This window comes from Microcebus murinus, chromosome 13, assembly GCF_040939455.1.
Source record: "Microcebus murinus isolate Inina chromosome 13, M.murinus_Inina_mat1.0, whole genome shotgun sequence".
NCBI classification, from domain to species: Eukaryota; Metazoa; Chordata; class Mammalia; order Primates; family Cheirogaleidae; genus Microcebus; species Microcebus murinus.
Window position 1 is genome coordinate 80,008,572 of NC_134116.1, and position 14,224 is coordinate 80,022,795.

A 14,224-nucleotide genomic window follows, 5' to 3' on the forward strand; every position below is an offset into this window, starting at 1 on the left:
AGGACCAAGGTCACCTCCCAGGCCAGGACACAGAACAACATGCAGCGGCAACAGCCCGAGTGGCTCATGCTGCCGACAGGGGAGGACCCTCCAAATGTCAACAAAGAAGCCTCTGGCAACAGCTGGGATGGACAGAAGCCACGCGGGCCGGAGGAGAGACAGCCGGAACCCAGACACGTCTCACGGCCGCCCGGCAGCAAAGCTGCCTCCTCGACCAGAAAGTTTTTCCCTCTGCTGAGAACAACTATCCGTTCGTCTCCACCTCCCCTGTGAATAACCTAAGGTTCTCTCCTACCCCTAGAAGTAAGCTCCCTCCTGCACGTCTCTGAGCCTTTTCTACACATGATTCTGTAGCATTTGCCACACCAAATTGTAATTCTTGGTTTACATGTCTGACTCCCTCGTTGCAAATTCTTCCTGAGCAGTTCTAAGGTCACCCACAAGAGGAAGGACATCTGCATTTGTAGGTCCCGCTGACTGCTGCTATTCCAGGTGGTGAGGTTCCAGGAAGTCTCCCAGAACACTGAGCCATTGCTCCTAGCGGGAAATACAGGGTTGGGTTCCTGTGAGCCTCTGGTCATAACATTTTTGTCAGCTGATTCACATATAACCTTTTTGTGTATGTTTACCTTATCTAAACACACTGTTGCTTCATTAACAACCAACAGCCAGGCAGCACTGTAATTCATGCCCGAAGGAAGCTTCTCGAACGCATGCGTTTGCCCCCTCAGCCACCGCCCGGCAACGCCAGAAACACCTCCAGACCATGCAGGAGACATTTACACGCCAATGTCACCGACAAGAAGCACAAAATGTGAAGTACACGGAACAAAGTGATCCCAAAAGGACCCTTGTTTGTTGCAGCCTGATTGCTGGGACAAGGAGGCTGAGAGGCCTCAGCTGGGAATGAGTGCACGAAGGTGACTCACGCTTTTTGCTTCTCTGCACACATCCACAAATAACCATGAATGTCAGGTGAATATTGATTTGGGGGTTACAAGCAAATTTTAGCAAGTAGGCGAATTCACAAATACATGATCTGCAAATGGGGATCAACTTTATCTCCAGCACCTACTAAAGTACCTGGCACGTATCAGTAGCAGGTGAACAGCAACACTTGCTGACTTTGCAAAAGAAAGCAAGGAGTGTGCGAGCAAGCACGAGTGAGTATGCACGTGTGCCATTAACAGAAGAGTGCACGTGTGCACGACAGACCGACTAGAAAGCACTTCCAGTCTGAGCCCAAATTCCGAATCCACCTGTCCAACCAACGGCATGAACTGGAAGAACTCAGGGAGACCACTCTGCTCAAGAAGCAAGAAGCTCTGCAATTCAAGACCAGTCAGAAACACAGAGGCTCTGGTTTCTTCCGTCAGTCTATTCTGAAAAAAGGGGTGACGCTGAGAGGTGAGACAGAGGACAGTGGCGAGAAGGGCTGGGTGACAGGCATCCGGGATTCAGGAGGTAGCAGGGGCAGAGGAAGCAGGTCACGCTGGGGGTCAGCGAGCTTGTGCCTGTTGTCCCTAATGCTGTTGTCACCCATGGTCCCCAACTCACAAGCTAATCAGACGTGACCTGTGTCCCGAGACAGTCACCCCACCGATGAGAAATATCCATCCACAGCACAGACCGCCACTCTTCCCCAACATCTACCCAACCTGCGGGGAAGCGTTTCATCTTCCCGTGTCAATGAATTCACAGCTGTTGCCGTCAATCAAAAGACACAAGCACAAGACACTTACGACCACCACGTGCGGCTCCCTAACACTTTTGACTAAAAGGAAACCTCACACTCAAGTGACCAGGACCCACAGGACTATGTGCCAACTCCCCTAAGCTCTCAGACGCCTATTCGTACATTAGGTACTTATAAGCCAGGGCCTGCCTGGTCTTTTTGTTAAAACACACACACAAACACACACATAAGTGATCTGGGATGCCACTGACAACACATTCATTCATTCAATACTTATTAAGTGCCCACTGCATGCAAGGCTCTGTTTTAACTAGTGGCAGTACAGGAAACAAAAGGAGCCAAGCCCCTGCCTTCACAGATCTTCTGCTTTAAGAAAGCCAACAGCTTGCGAAGTGTCTGACGTGGGTCTTCCCAAAGCCATTCTCTCAGGCCTTCCCACGCAGGCTTCTCCGGCAGGGACTAGGGCAAGGTGACTTCAGCAAATGCAGCAGTGTGGAGCCGCAGTGTGGCATGACACAGAGGTGAGAGGGGATGGGAGTTGGGGTCAGCTGCAAGCGCTGCACCTGCCACCAGGAGGATTCTGCTCTGGGCCTTCTGAGCATGTTCCCTGGGACCCAGAACCATTCTCCTCCAAATTCTCATCCCAGATGGGGAATGTGCCTACTGAGCCACGAATGATTAAGATGAAATCTTTCCCAAAACCTGGGAAATCTCCAGGCCACTGTTCTGTGACTTTGGCCATGCTACCTTAGGATATTTTAAGTGTGCCTTAGATGCTTAGTCATGTAGCTACCCTGCCCAACAACATAAACTTAACTAAAATTAAATAAGTGAATACATGATTTAAAAGATGGTTTTTCACTAACTAATGGCCATCAGTATAGATCTAGCTAAGGAAAGAAACAAACCACTAGATTACAACTAGACTACTGGAAAGAAAAAAATTCCTCCAAAATCATATCTGTGAAAGAAATACTAAAATCTTGTTCCACTATGTGGTTAATTCTAGTTAAAAAAAAATTATTCACAAAAATGGATGGCCACTTTTAACAGGCATATATATCAGACAAGATTTACTAATTTACCTACATTCAAATCCTGATTTGTTACTTACTATGTGACCTACAGTAAGTCACTAAGCCATTAAAAATCTCACTCTCCCCATCTGTAAAACAAGGATACTGCATGGACTAAGTCATATAGTAAAAGATGCTATTCTGAGGTGCTACCCTCTTTATCACCTAAGAATTATTACTTAATCCCTTGAAAATTGGCACATATGAAGCATGATAGAAGGCAATGCTCAATTACCCAAAATGTCTGTTGAAAACCACCCATTTCCAGAGCATGCCTGATATCAGGTAGATTCCCAAACAAATGAACCTTTTCATCTTCTTTATGTGAATTGCATTCTTTGGAGACTTTGTACAGGACATGCCTGAACGTCTCCCATCAAAGCAATCCGAACTGAAGCACCACAGTGACAAATTACTAAGTTCGGCAGTGCCTTGCCGTTCAGTATGGTTTCCTGTTCCACGCACACACAGGTTACTCCGCGCGTTCAAAAGCGGCTCAGAACCGCCCCTGCAGAGCGCCTGACGGAGACAGGAAGGCCTCCACAAGTCGCCAGGTCGGACCTCCAGCCACCACAGCACACCACGGAGCCCGCCGAGGCAGAGCTCTGCAAACCCGGGTCTGCAGATCCCTAGACGACGACATCATCCGGGGCCACAAGTTTGCATCGCCTTTTCATTTCAGTGAGAAAGTAGAGCAATCATTTTAAGGATACTCAGGATCTTCCAGGTGACACCCCATAACCATAGACTACTGCCACCAAGAATGCATTTGGGCTTAAAATGACTCTCAGTGCCACCTAGTGCTGCTTTCAGCCTCAGGGCTAGCAGGAAAAGGGAGAGGCACACGTGGCACATGAGCAGCGTGCCTGGGAAGATAAGGTGACAGTACCTGGTTTCGCAGTGATCCAAACAGGATGGAGCGAGGGAGAACCCAGGCACGCGAGGTTCCCTGAGGCACAGGCGCCCGACATCGGCCGTCAGGGCCACGCACAGCCAAGCGGCCTCCGGGTCTCGGCCAGGCAACACCACCCTCCACGTTACACCGATCGTGCCAATTCGGATTGCACTGGTCTTGCAGTGCAGTTTGAATTTTAATATAAATATGTTTTGAATTACAGTTGTCAAAGAGGTATAAGGAATATGCATCGGTTTTATGAGTGTACATACTATGTAAATAACATAATAAAACTAATTTAAGTCAATATGGGGTCCTGAGGATCTGGAACACTGTATTTCTCCCCTTTAAAGAGCTTGATACATTCCTCAACCCTGGGACAGGTACATCTACAGGGTTCCTTCCATTTACCCGACAATACGGACACACCATGCAAGAACCCTCTTTGGCTCATACACCTCTACCCAGGAGAGACGACTGCCCCACTAATGTACTTACTGAAACAAAGTCTCTGCACATCGCAAACCCTGTCAAAACCCATCACAGCTTGGTTACTCATTACATGATTCCTATAAACCAGGGCCCAGCTGTGTCCCTGGACACATAACCAAGCCCACCATAGACACCTGCTTTAACAAGCAGCTCTGCCAGGATGAGGACAGAAATGGCTCCAGAACACTGGAACGAGGCCTGCCCCTGCATCTACAAGCTCTGCACGTCGGAGCAGGTCACTTAACCTCTCTCGTTTCCAGTGCCGGTAGCTGAATGAGAGACACCTGGATGGTGGAGCTGACAACTACACAGCCAGGCAGCGCTGTCCCTGCACAAGCTCAGACAGCGTTGCCGCTGCACACCCGTGGTTCACGACGGTTGAATAACTGGGTCAGCAAACATTTACCACATGCTAACTTCACACAAAGCACACCGCCGGGCCTTCAGGAAATAGGACGATTTTAAAGCCAGAGACTCAAGACTCCAAAAAACTTCATCTGATGGGAGAGATCAGCAGGAATTAAAATTCCAGGCAGAATAAAGTAAATGCCGTAGAGGGACACAGTCCAGAAAGGCCAGCGCCTCCCCATCAGTGTGCCATCCTCCGGCACCCCTCTGGCAGGTTCCATGCTCTACGTTCCTACAACATTATAATTTTAGTGACTGTGCTACCTTTTCTAATGGACAGGTCAAATACCTTTCATTAAGTGCAACCTTCTTGTAGGAGATTAATTTTTTCATGGCATTCTTTTTTAAGGAGACGTTTCTTATAGTCAATTATTCTTGATGCTTTAAAGTATTTTGATAATACTCAGATGATTTAGATTAAGACCCTAAAAGTAACTATCAAAGCCATACCTCTAGCCTCTTTGATAAGAACACAAGTGACAAATGTAAACTAATACTCTAATCCTCTAGCCAAGTGGGTGGTGTGTGTGTGTGTGTGTGAGTGATTTAACATCTTCTCTAAATGTCAACCAGGCAGAATATTCTAATCTTTACATTTGAAAAGTTATGTGACTTAACTTGCCTGACCTCCCTTTTCGGGGACTCCTATTCATCCCTCAACACCCAGTTTAAATGCTACCAGCCAACTTCCCTAAGCAGCTATTTAAACACTCTTCTGGGCTCCCAAGACATCTGTGCATTCCTCTACCATAGAAAATTTCACATGACACTCGTTATTTATAAGTATATGTCTTCTGCCAGATTTTGAGATATCTGTTTCGTTGTTTTACACACTCTTACCATAGTGCTAGACACATCGTAGACACAAATGTTTGTGAAATAAATAAATGAGCAAATAAGTGAATGGATGCATAGATTAATTAACACATGCATATAGTAATCAAACTCTACCCTGGAGTTAGAATTATTCACGTTCTCCTTCAAATCAAATCGTGATACACATCAGCAACACAGTTTTTCCTATTTCTACATTCTAATAGGCTATCAGAATCCTAGATATTTTTCTGAAGAAGTTTTACCTCATTGACCTCTGACTTCTTAGATCCATGTTCAAGGTAAACATGGAGACCAAAAAACTACATAAATGAAAAGAGAAATTAATCCCAAAATAAGAAAATACACTTTAAATGAATTTTAGCTATATTTACATATTAATTTACCTTATGCAACTGACTCTTATTTCCCCAAATCTCCTAATTATCTTCTTTCATAGTAAGACCAGTCTTCTCAAGGTTTTTTTAACATTTAGAAATGACTCTCCTCCACGTTAGCTCACCGAGCTTCACGCACCTTTGCCCGGGTAAAGATGCCTTAAGCTCCAAACGCCAGTGTATTTAGTAAGAGAAACATCGCCTGTTTCTTCGCTTTCCCTCTCTCAGACTCGTCACAAGGAAAATCAGATATTTTGGCCACTCCTCATTCCCACGGCCACACGGGCATGATAACCGCAAACCCAGTGGGAAGCGCGATTCCGGCCCCCGAGGAGCCAGGCTCTCGCCCTGGTCCTCCCCTGGCCGCGCCAGGCGCAGGCCGCGGGGAGATGCCTGCTGCCCAGGGAGCTCTCCTCCAGCTCCGCGCAGAAGAGGCGAGCCATCTCGCTGCATAAACACCATTTCGTGCACATGCAGAGAACATCATGGGTGAGGCACAGAAGACTCGAGGGTGAAGCCTGAAAAAATCCAAACTATAGAATTCTTGAGATCCATCCAGGATGGGAAGAGACACTGCAGACGTCTAACTTCATCTCAGAGGTGAGGAGAATGAGGGCCCGGCGCCTCCTTCGTAGCGGAGGCAGAATGAGCGCTCAACAACCACACCCTGCCTTCGCTCGGCCTCAGCCACACCCCTTGGGCCGCGCACAAGAGACAGCACGGCACGGTCCAGTGACGCCTGGGAAAGGAAGGCGGTGATCCTTCTCCCACCCGAGTCCTAAGCACACACCAGCCACACAGGCGCAGCCACCCTGAGGCCCGCACCTATATATCTAATGGGGGATAGAAATAAATCACAGCCTTTACTTCAATTCCATCCAACGACTGTTACCGAGCATCTGCTATGTGCTAGAGCCATTGCTATGTGTCAGGCAATGTTAAAAAGAAAAATGTGTTCCACGCCCTTTTGATACATTATAGAATACAGAAATACAATTGGCCATACTTCATTTTTGTTGTTGTTGTTGTTTATGTTTGACATTTGTGTTCAATGACTGTAGAATTTAAGGTTGGCAGGGGGGGTTTTTTGTTTGTTTTTTTGAGACAGAGTCTTACTCTGTCATCCCAGCTAGACTACAGTGGCGTCATCGAAGCCGACTGCAACCTCCAACTCCTAGGCTCAAACGAATCCTCCTGCGTCAGCCTCCCGAGTACCTGGGCCTACAGGTGTGCACCACCACACCTGGGAAATTTTTCTATTTTTAGTAGAGATGGTGTCTTGCTCTTGCTCAGGCTGGCCTCTAACTCCAGAGCTCAAGCGATCCTCCCGCCTGGGCCTCCCAGAGTGCTAGGATTATAGGCATGAGCCACTGCGCCCGGCCAATTGGCCATTTAAACTGTACTATTACTTGTGTAATAATGGAGATATAAACAAAGTATTACTGGGGCCCAAAGGAAAACACAAGAAATGCTAACTAAAGTAAGCAGGTGTACAGTTAGGGGTATAATGAAGGCTTTGCAGAAGAAGTCATGTTTCCATTGAATCTTAAATCAAGAGTGCTGCTTCATCAGGTGGAGAATGGAAGAGAAAGGGCATCCAAGAAAGGCCACTTCAGACTGCATGAAGTGTCTGGAAACCAGCAAACAGATGGACTCAGATTACAAGGAGAAAAAAGGTGCAAAAGATGATCTAGCACAGCAGATCCAGGCAAAGTGGTTGTCAAAAGTATTGATTGCTACACTAAAAACTGGGGGCATTTTGCTTCAGAGACAAGTATTCGGCGGGATCTCAGTGGGGAGGTGACACTCATATCTGGGTTTCAAGGGTAATTCTGCCATCGGTGCAGACAATAGATTGGAGATGGGAGATGCCTGATACTGGAGATAGGTTTGCACAGGGAAATCATGACATGGAAAAGTGTCGTTCCTCAGAGCATTTCCAAGCCTGGGGAAACTCCTTCCCTAACAAGGTATGCATTTCTCGTACAAGGAGGGCCATTCTGCCTTCTCTTGGACACCCCTTTGCCTAGCTGGGATTCTGTGACTGGGATTGTCAGTGAGCTGTGTGGCCGTGTGGCGGGTCAGGGAGAAGTCTACTCCTAACCACACACTCTGTGTTTGTTCTTAAAAAGCCCGAGATGAGGCAGTCAGGATTCCCAGAAAGCATAACAAGACAGTCTGGCTGCCCAGAAAACACACAAGATGGCATTCTCCACCTTTCCACCTCCCGCCTGCCCTTTCCCACAGTATCGCCACCGGCATCCACTGAGTCTCCACGCCGCCGGGTCCTTCTCCCCGTTCCCAGCACTGCGCTCTGAACTGGGGCGTACCCAGGCAGAAGGGCGCGAGTAAGAAACCACTCACAGCCCAGACGGGGGCAGGAGCAGCAGCCCGGGCAACAATCCTACAGGCCACTTTGCTGAACACAAAATCCGCTGTGCTCTCCTTGTCAACCAATAAACCGCAGGCGTCTGAATCATGCCAGTGCTTCCATGTGACACACTGGTCACCTCACAACCGGGGACAATCAGAGGGGTGTGCAAGGTGACCCTTGCAGCAGGGAACCAATAGTGTGGGCTCTCCTTGGACTTACTCATTCGTTACGATCTTTTGAATACCTTACATAATAATATAACATATGAACTATACTTTCATATACACAGTTTTAAAATAATTTATTAATAATATACATATGTTAAGATGAGGGGTGGGGTTATGTGATAAAAAAAAATGTTTTGAGACCACTGTGATAAACCATAGCCCCTTCCACCTACTAAAGGTCAGAACTTCTCTTCTACATACAAAAAAGCATTTTATTGTGGTTCAACTGTGACCGACTTCAACCCACGTTACATACCCAAAGGTGAAAAAAGTTGAGGGTTTGATGAAAAGAGAATATCATTTTATACTTTTTTTCATTATTTTATATTTTTTAAACTTAAAAGCATCTTTCGTCTTGTATCTTACATATCTCTCTTTGCTCTTGAAGGTGTTGACAAAAGTCATTTAGGAAGTAAATAATTTTGTCTAAACTGTATTTTCGGTTTGTCTAAACCGAAAAAGCTAAAATCAATTCTATACTTACAAACATATATATTAAAATAATTTATTCTCTCGAGGCACTTTTCTTAAAAGACTTAAATATTTAACTAAACTGCCCCACCTATAGTTCAAAGTTCTACCAAGACAGAAAAAAATCACATCCTGGTGTCATTGACAATGGTGTGTGTTACACTCAAGTTATACAGGCTATTATTTACTGTTATGTGGAGTTTTTGAGTAAAACTTTAATACTACATATAGTTTCCTTGCACCACATATATATCTGAGTGTGTACATAATCTTTACTAGCATATAGCTAGGAGAGGAGCATGTCTAGAAAAATGTTTGCCTTTCATATCTGAGGAACCCGAAACTTGTCCCATTCCAAGCTTCCTCTAATTTTCAACTTTTTGCAGACTCTAAACAAAGTTCTCATATTTCAGATAACATGGCTTAAATGCTCATCTGACCACCAATAATTATAAAGGAAAAGAAAAACTGACGATTAATTTAATCACCAGTTTTAATGCTGAAAACCCAAGTTAGTATATGGTAACTAACAATCTATAACTCACACTCATACATTTAGCAAGTTTGTTGAATCCCTACTGTGTACCAGGCACTGTGTTTTAGGTACTGTACTAGCAGGAAGAAAGAAATGCGATGACATAAAGTCAGTCCCCTCCCAGAAGAGGAGGCGCAGTGAAGACTTGGCCTCACTCCCCGGCTGTGCCCCAGCACCTAGAACAGTGGCCCACACCTGGCAGAACACAGGTAAGTGCCCTTCTCCGCCTCCCCCAAGACTGTACATCCTAGTGGGGACGGGGAATAAAGCTGGGGAAAAAGAAACTCATAACACTTGCAAATAATTACAATATTGTTATATTCTTATTCGCATACAAAAATATCTGACAACAATTTCCATCTCCCTTCTCTCCCTGCATAATGAAAATCTTGGACAAGGCTCAGAGAAAGAGTTCAGACTCACTGCATGGTCTATTTCTAGTTTTAATTACAATGCTTGGCAAAGCTTGGGACATCATTCCAATTCATTTCAAAAATAACTCCCATTCAATATAAGAAGATGGGATTTTTCACACTTTGTGAATTTTGTATTTACTTGATAATGAAGAGGGTTTGGCACATAAATAAATGCATTTTCTTAGCAACTTTGCTCTAGTGAAGATGCAGAGCTGTTTATCTATTAATAAAAATAAAATAGCTTTCCTCAAAAAAGGAAAAGCTTACATTTGCCTTCCAAACAGACTCCATTTCGTTTCTAGCCCTTTTTAATCCAGAAAATGCGGCTCAAAGCAGCCATAGGACACAAAGCTTGATGAAGTCTCTGCCAGTACTTACTGATCCGTACAGCTCCCCCTTCTCGTTCATCCCGAGGTAGAGTCCACTGTCCACGCCTCGAATGCTGACCAGGCCCACTGCTATACTGATAAATTCCAGAATGCCTGCGAGACAAAGGCGGCAGGCAGAGCACAGGTTAGAGCAGAGAACATACCCGGAGAGCCTCAGCACCCCCGAGGTTTTGGAGAGGACCCTGAGCCCAGCTCCCAACTTTGATAACCTCTCACTAGTTAAAGAAGAGTCTTCTCTGCTAAAACTGCTGCCTAAAAGAATTGATTTTCCAACTACATTGTAACTTATCATAGTGATACAAAAATATTTCTCAACATGACTTACATAATAAACAAAACATTTTAAAAATAAGAAAGCTAGTATCTACATAGACAGGCTAGGAAGTGATAGGACAGACAAACCAACATACATATTCTAATTCAACTGGAAGAGTAAAATTTAAGAGGAAAACAACCTACTTCCACTTTATAAATGTGAAGTAAAATGTATGTATATGGATATCTTGATATTGGACTTCCCAACCTCTAGAACTGTGAGAAATAAGTGTCTATTGTATAAGACAAAAAAAAAAAAAGTATTCTATTCACAGACAATGTCTCTCAAAAATGAAAGCATAAAGTGCTAATTAAAGCCTTGATTGAGACAGAAAAGTACCCAGTCTTGCTATTGTATTACTTTTTTGAGATGTGGAAAACTAAAATAGCCTACATACATCCCAAATACTTCTGCTTAAACCAAGTGTTGATTTTTGCTGCACTTATCCAACTCTCAGGTATGTAAAGCAATTAAGATAACAATATTCTGGAGGGAAAAATTCTGGTTCCAAAAATGTTCTTGATTTACAATAGGAATAGAATACCATATCCCAAAATCAACTCAACATAATGATCTTCTTTTACTTCCTTCTTTCCCCTTGCTTACCTCACTAAGAATAACAACACCTAAGCTGGGCATAAATCCAGAATTTTATGGCCACACAACAGCAGCTTCAATTTCTCTAACTACATTGTTGTTTTAAGATGATTATCCCACAATTTATTTAGGACGCTGCTAATATTACTTGTGCTCAGCCATTTTCTCATTTTTGTTATAAATTAAAGTCTCTACTTTGTGTAGACCTTGTGTTAATGCATACCAAATATTGAGTTCTTATTTTAAAAATATCTTCAAATATTGAAGAATTAACCTTACATGTAAGAGTTTAGCAAAAACTAAGGGAAACACTGTGCTATAGTCAGTCTCATGTGACCAATATAAAAGCACTTACATGGATTTTTAAACAATTAGTTTTGCAACTCTCACAAAATAGACTAAGCCACAATCAAGAGAAGACATGAACTGCATAAATCTAATACAGCAAAGATTAACTCAAGGGGAAACTCTGTTCTAAGGTGATACAAAAATGAAGAGCTATTTCTTCTAAAGGGGTATTCCTAATTCTTTTATAAGGACAAAACCTAATAACTTTATCTTGTGCTACAGTTTATAGAATATATATCTGGATATGCAAACTTATTTATTTTAATAGAGTATGAAATAATATACAGAAAAAATATAAAGAGAAATTATAAGTTATATTTCGAATCTGATAATCTCTGACTCTGTCATGGAAGACACATCTAAAACAAGCCAGCTTACTGCTAGCCTTCCCTCCCTCACAAAGCAAATGGAAAGGTAAATGAAGCAATGTTACCATGAGATGCATTTCACATGAAAGGCACTCTCTTTTTGATGCAATCATTTTATTTCATTGTACTATTTCTAATTCTTATAATTCAAATTAATCAAAATTGTGGCATTTTATTACTATTGGGAATCATATATATGTGCGTCTCTTCTTAGCTACCTGAAAGCACACCACAATATGGATCGCATGTATCCTGAAATTAGTGTAAGGAGTTAATTCATGTCCAATCTTCATTATAAAATGAAATACAGAAATAATTTGCCATCTTTGAGGTCTGAAGAATTTAAGTTACCAGGTCAATGAGGAAAGCTTTAATTATAAAACTAAAAGACACTTGCATCTTCTAAGAGGACATGTGATGATCTTTCTGTTTTCGCTAAACATGAGGCAACTCTGAGAACTAATAATTAGGTGTCCAACAAAGAACAAGGTGTATGCGATTTCAGAAAACCATTTCACTGGCCAGTCTGCAGAACATCAAGGAAAATGACAACAATGATGGTGATCGTAATAGCTGGAATTCTCGAGCATTTCATCTATGCCAGATGAGAGGCCTTCTCTCACTCAATCCTCAGAACAACCCGAGGCATTACAGTGTTTTAATCCCCGGTGTACAAATGGGGAAATTGAGGTTTTAACAAGGTTAAATAACTGACTCCCAAGCAATTAGACTCCAAAGCCTATTTCCTTAACTATTAATATTACACATGTCTTACATTTGGGTTTTACTTTTTTTTAATGTATCTGTGATTTCTATACCATTGTCACATATTTAAGTTCTGAAATTATTACCATAATATAACTTGGAAATGAAAGTATTAAGATATCTATCTTGTTTCTTTTTCTGGCATTGACAAGATAACTGTAATTCATGTGCATTCACTTATTCGTCCAATAAACTACTATGGAGGGACTACTATAAGCCCAGCACCATGCCATTTGTTGAGACCATAAAGATGAATAAGATGCAGCCTAGGCCCTATCACCCTCAAATTGCTCACCATCTAATGGGAAGAAGGACAAATACACAGATACATGTTATAACAACATGGTCAATGTGAGGAGGGAGGTGTTCAGTGTGTGGGCAGTTACTAAGGTTTGGGAAGGCAAGTCAGAGGAAGCTTCCTGAAAAAAGTAATAGCTGAGATAAGTCCCCAAGGAGCTATCCAAGTGAGAAGCAACTATCTAGTGACCCCAGGTGGAAAAGATTTCATCACCTCAAACCACCATCCTTATCTCTGCAGCTCCTGGAAAACAGAGACCTCAAAAGAACAGCCCAACTTTTTAAGAGGTGACCCTAGTGACCCCAGGGCAGGAAGCGCACCTGAATGGTTGAGCACACAAAGAGCGCCAGTACTGTGAGGTCAGGAAGACCTGGCAGCCCAGCAGCAGGATCCCACCCCAACCAGACTGCAATCCTTATCATTCCTGGCACCATCTTGTCCACAATAAGCTCTGCACCCTAACCAGGTCAGCTCATCCCTCTCTGGGCCAGGGGCGGTGTCAAGCAAGCTTCCGACTATACTCCCTAGAGCATGACCCACCCCCACCTTACCTGTTTACTTGAGTGGGCAGTAACAGCCCAGGGGAAGGCCTCTGCATAGAGATGTCTGAACATTTAGTGACCAAAGGGAGAGGAAGGGAAAGAAGGACAGAGGAAGGAAGGAAAGAATGAAGAAAGGAGAGGAGGAGGGGGGAGGGAAGGAGAGAATGATGAAATTATGCCAAAAATTAGAACTGTGCCCCTCACATGTGCAGCATGGTGGCCTGTCTCTTGGGCAGACACAGCCTGGACAACCTCAGCTCAGAAGGCCCAGAGTGACAGGTTGTGGTGGAGTAATGGAAGCATGGGGTCAGTGGCTGGTGTCATTTCTTTATTATCTTCCACAGCAGCCCACAGTTCCAAAGGAGAATGTGCTCATGGGGGTCCATGGGGTCTGATGAGGTCAGAGATTGTCCCTGGTCCACAAGAGACCAGGTCAGTGCCTGGATGACTTCAGAATAATGACTACACCAGACATTCCTCCTTTCCCCAGACTCACACTCTACTAGTGATCAGGCCCAGAGCCGATGGGCTGCCCTGCCTCTGTTCAAACAGATCATCAACCCAAAGGGGGCCCAGCCCCCAGGCCCATCTGTGCCGGGGCTCACCTCCAAGGCCAGACAAGGCCAGTTTGGGAGACTGGGCAGAGCTGCTCCACTCTGGCCTCTGTCAAACAGCCCTCTAACCTAAAAGCCCCCGACACTTACCAGAGTGCACTCTCCAGACCACACAAACGCATGCAGACTTCGGCAAAGCCACCAGTGAGCCCCTTCCCTGCAGAGCTCAGCTGCTCACCTGGAGAA

The 14,224-nt window shown here is 44.1% G+C and overlaps 1 protein-coding gene across 1 annotated transcript in view; it reads right to left on the bottom strand.

Annotated features, from left to right (window-relative positions):
* FGF9 (fibroblast growth factor 9) overlaps nt 1–14,224 on the bottom strand; it is a 31,369-nt gene that overhangs the window by 11,686 nt on the left and 5,459 nt on the right. The window contains exon 2 of the mRNA XM_012778690.2: nt 10,180–10,283. Within this exon, the coding sequence (XP_012634144.1) occupies nt 10,180–10,283 (104 nt within the window). The remainder of the gene's footprint in view (nt 1–10,179; nt 10,284–14,224) is intronic.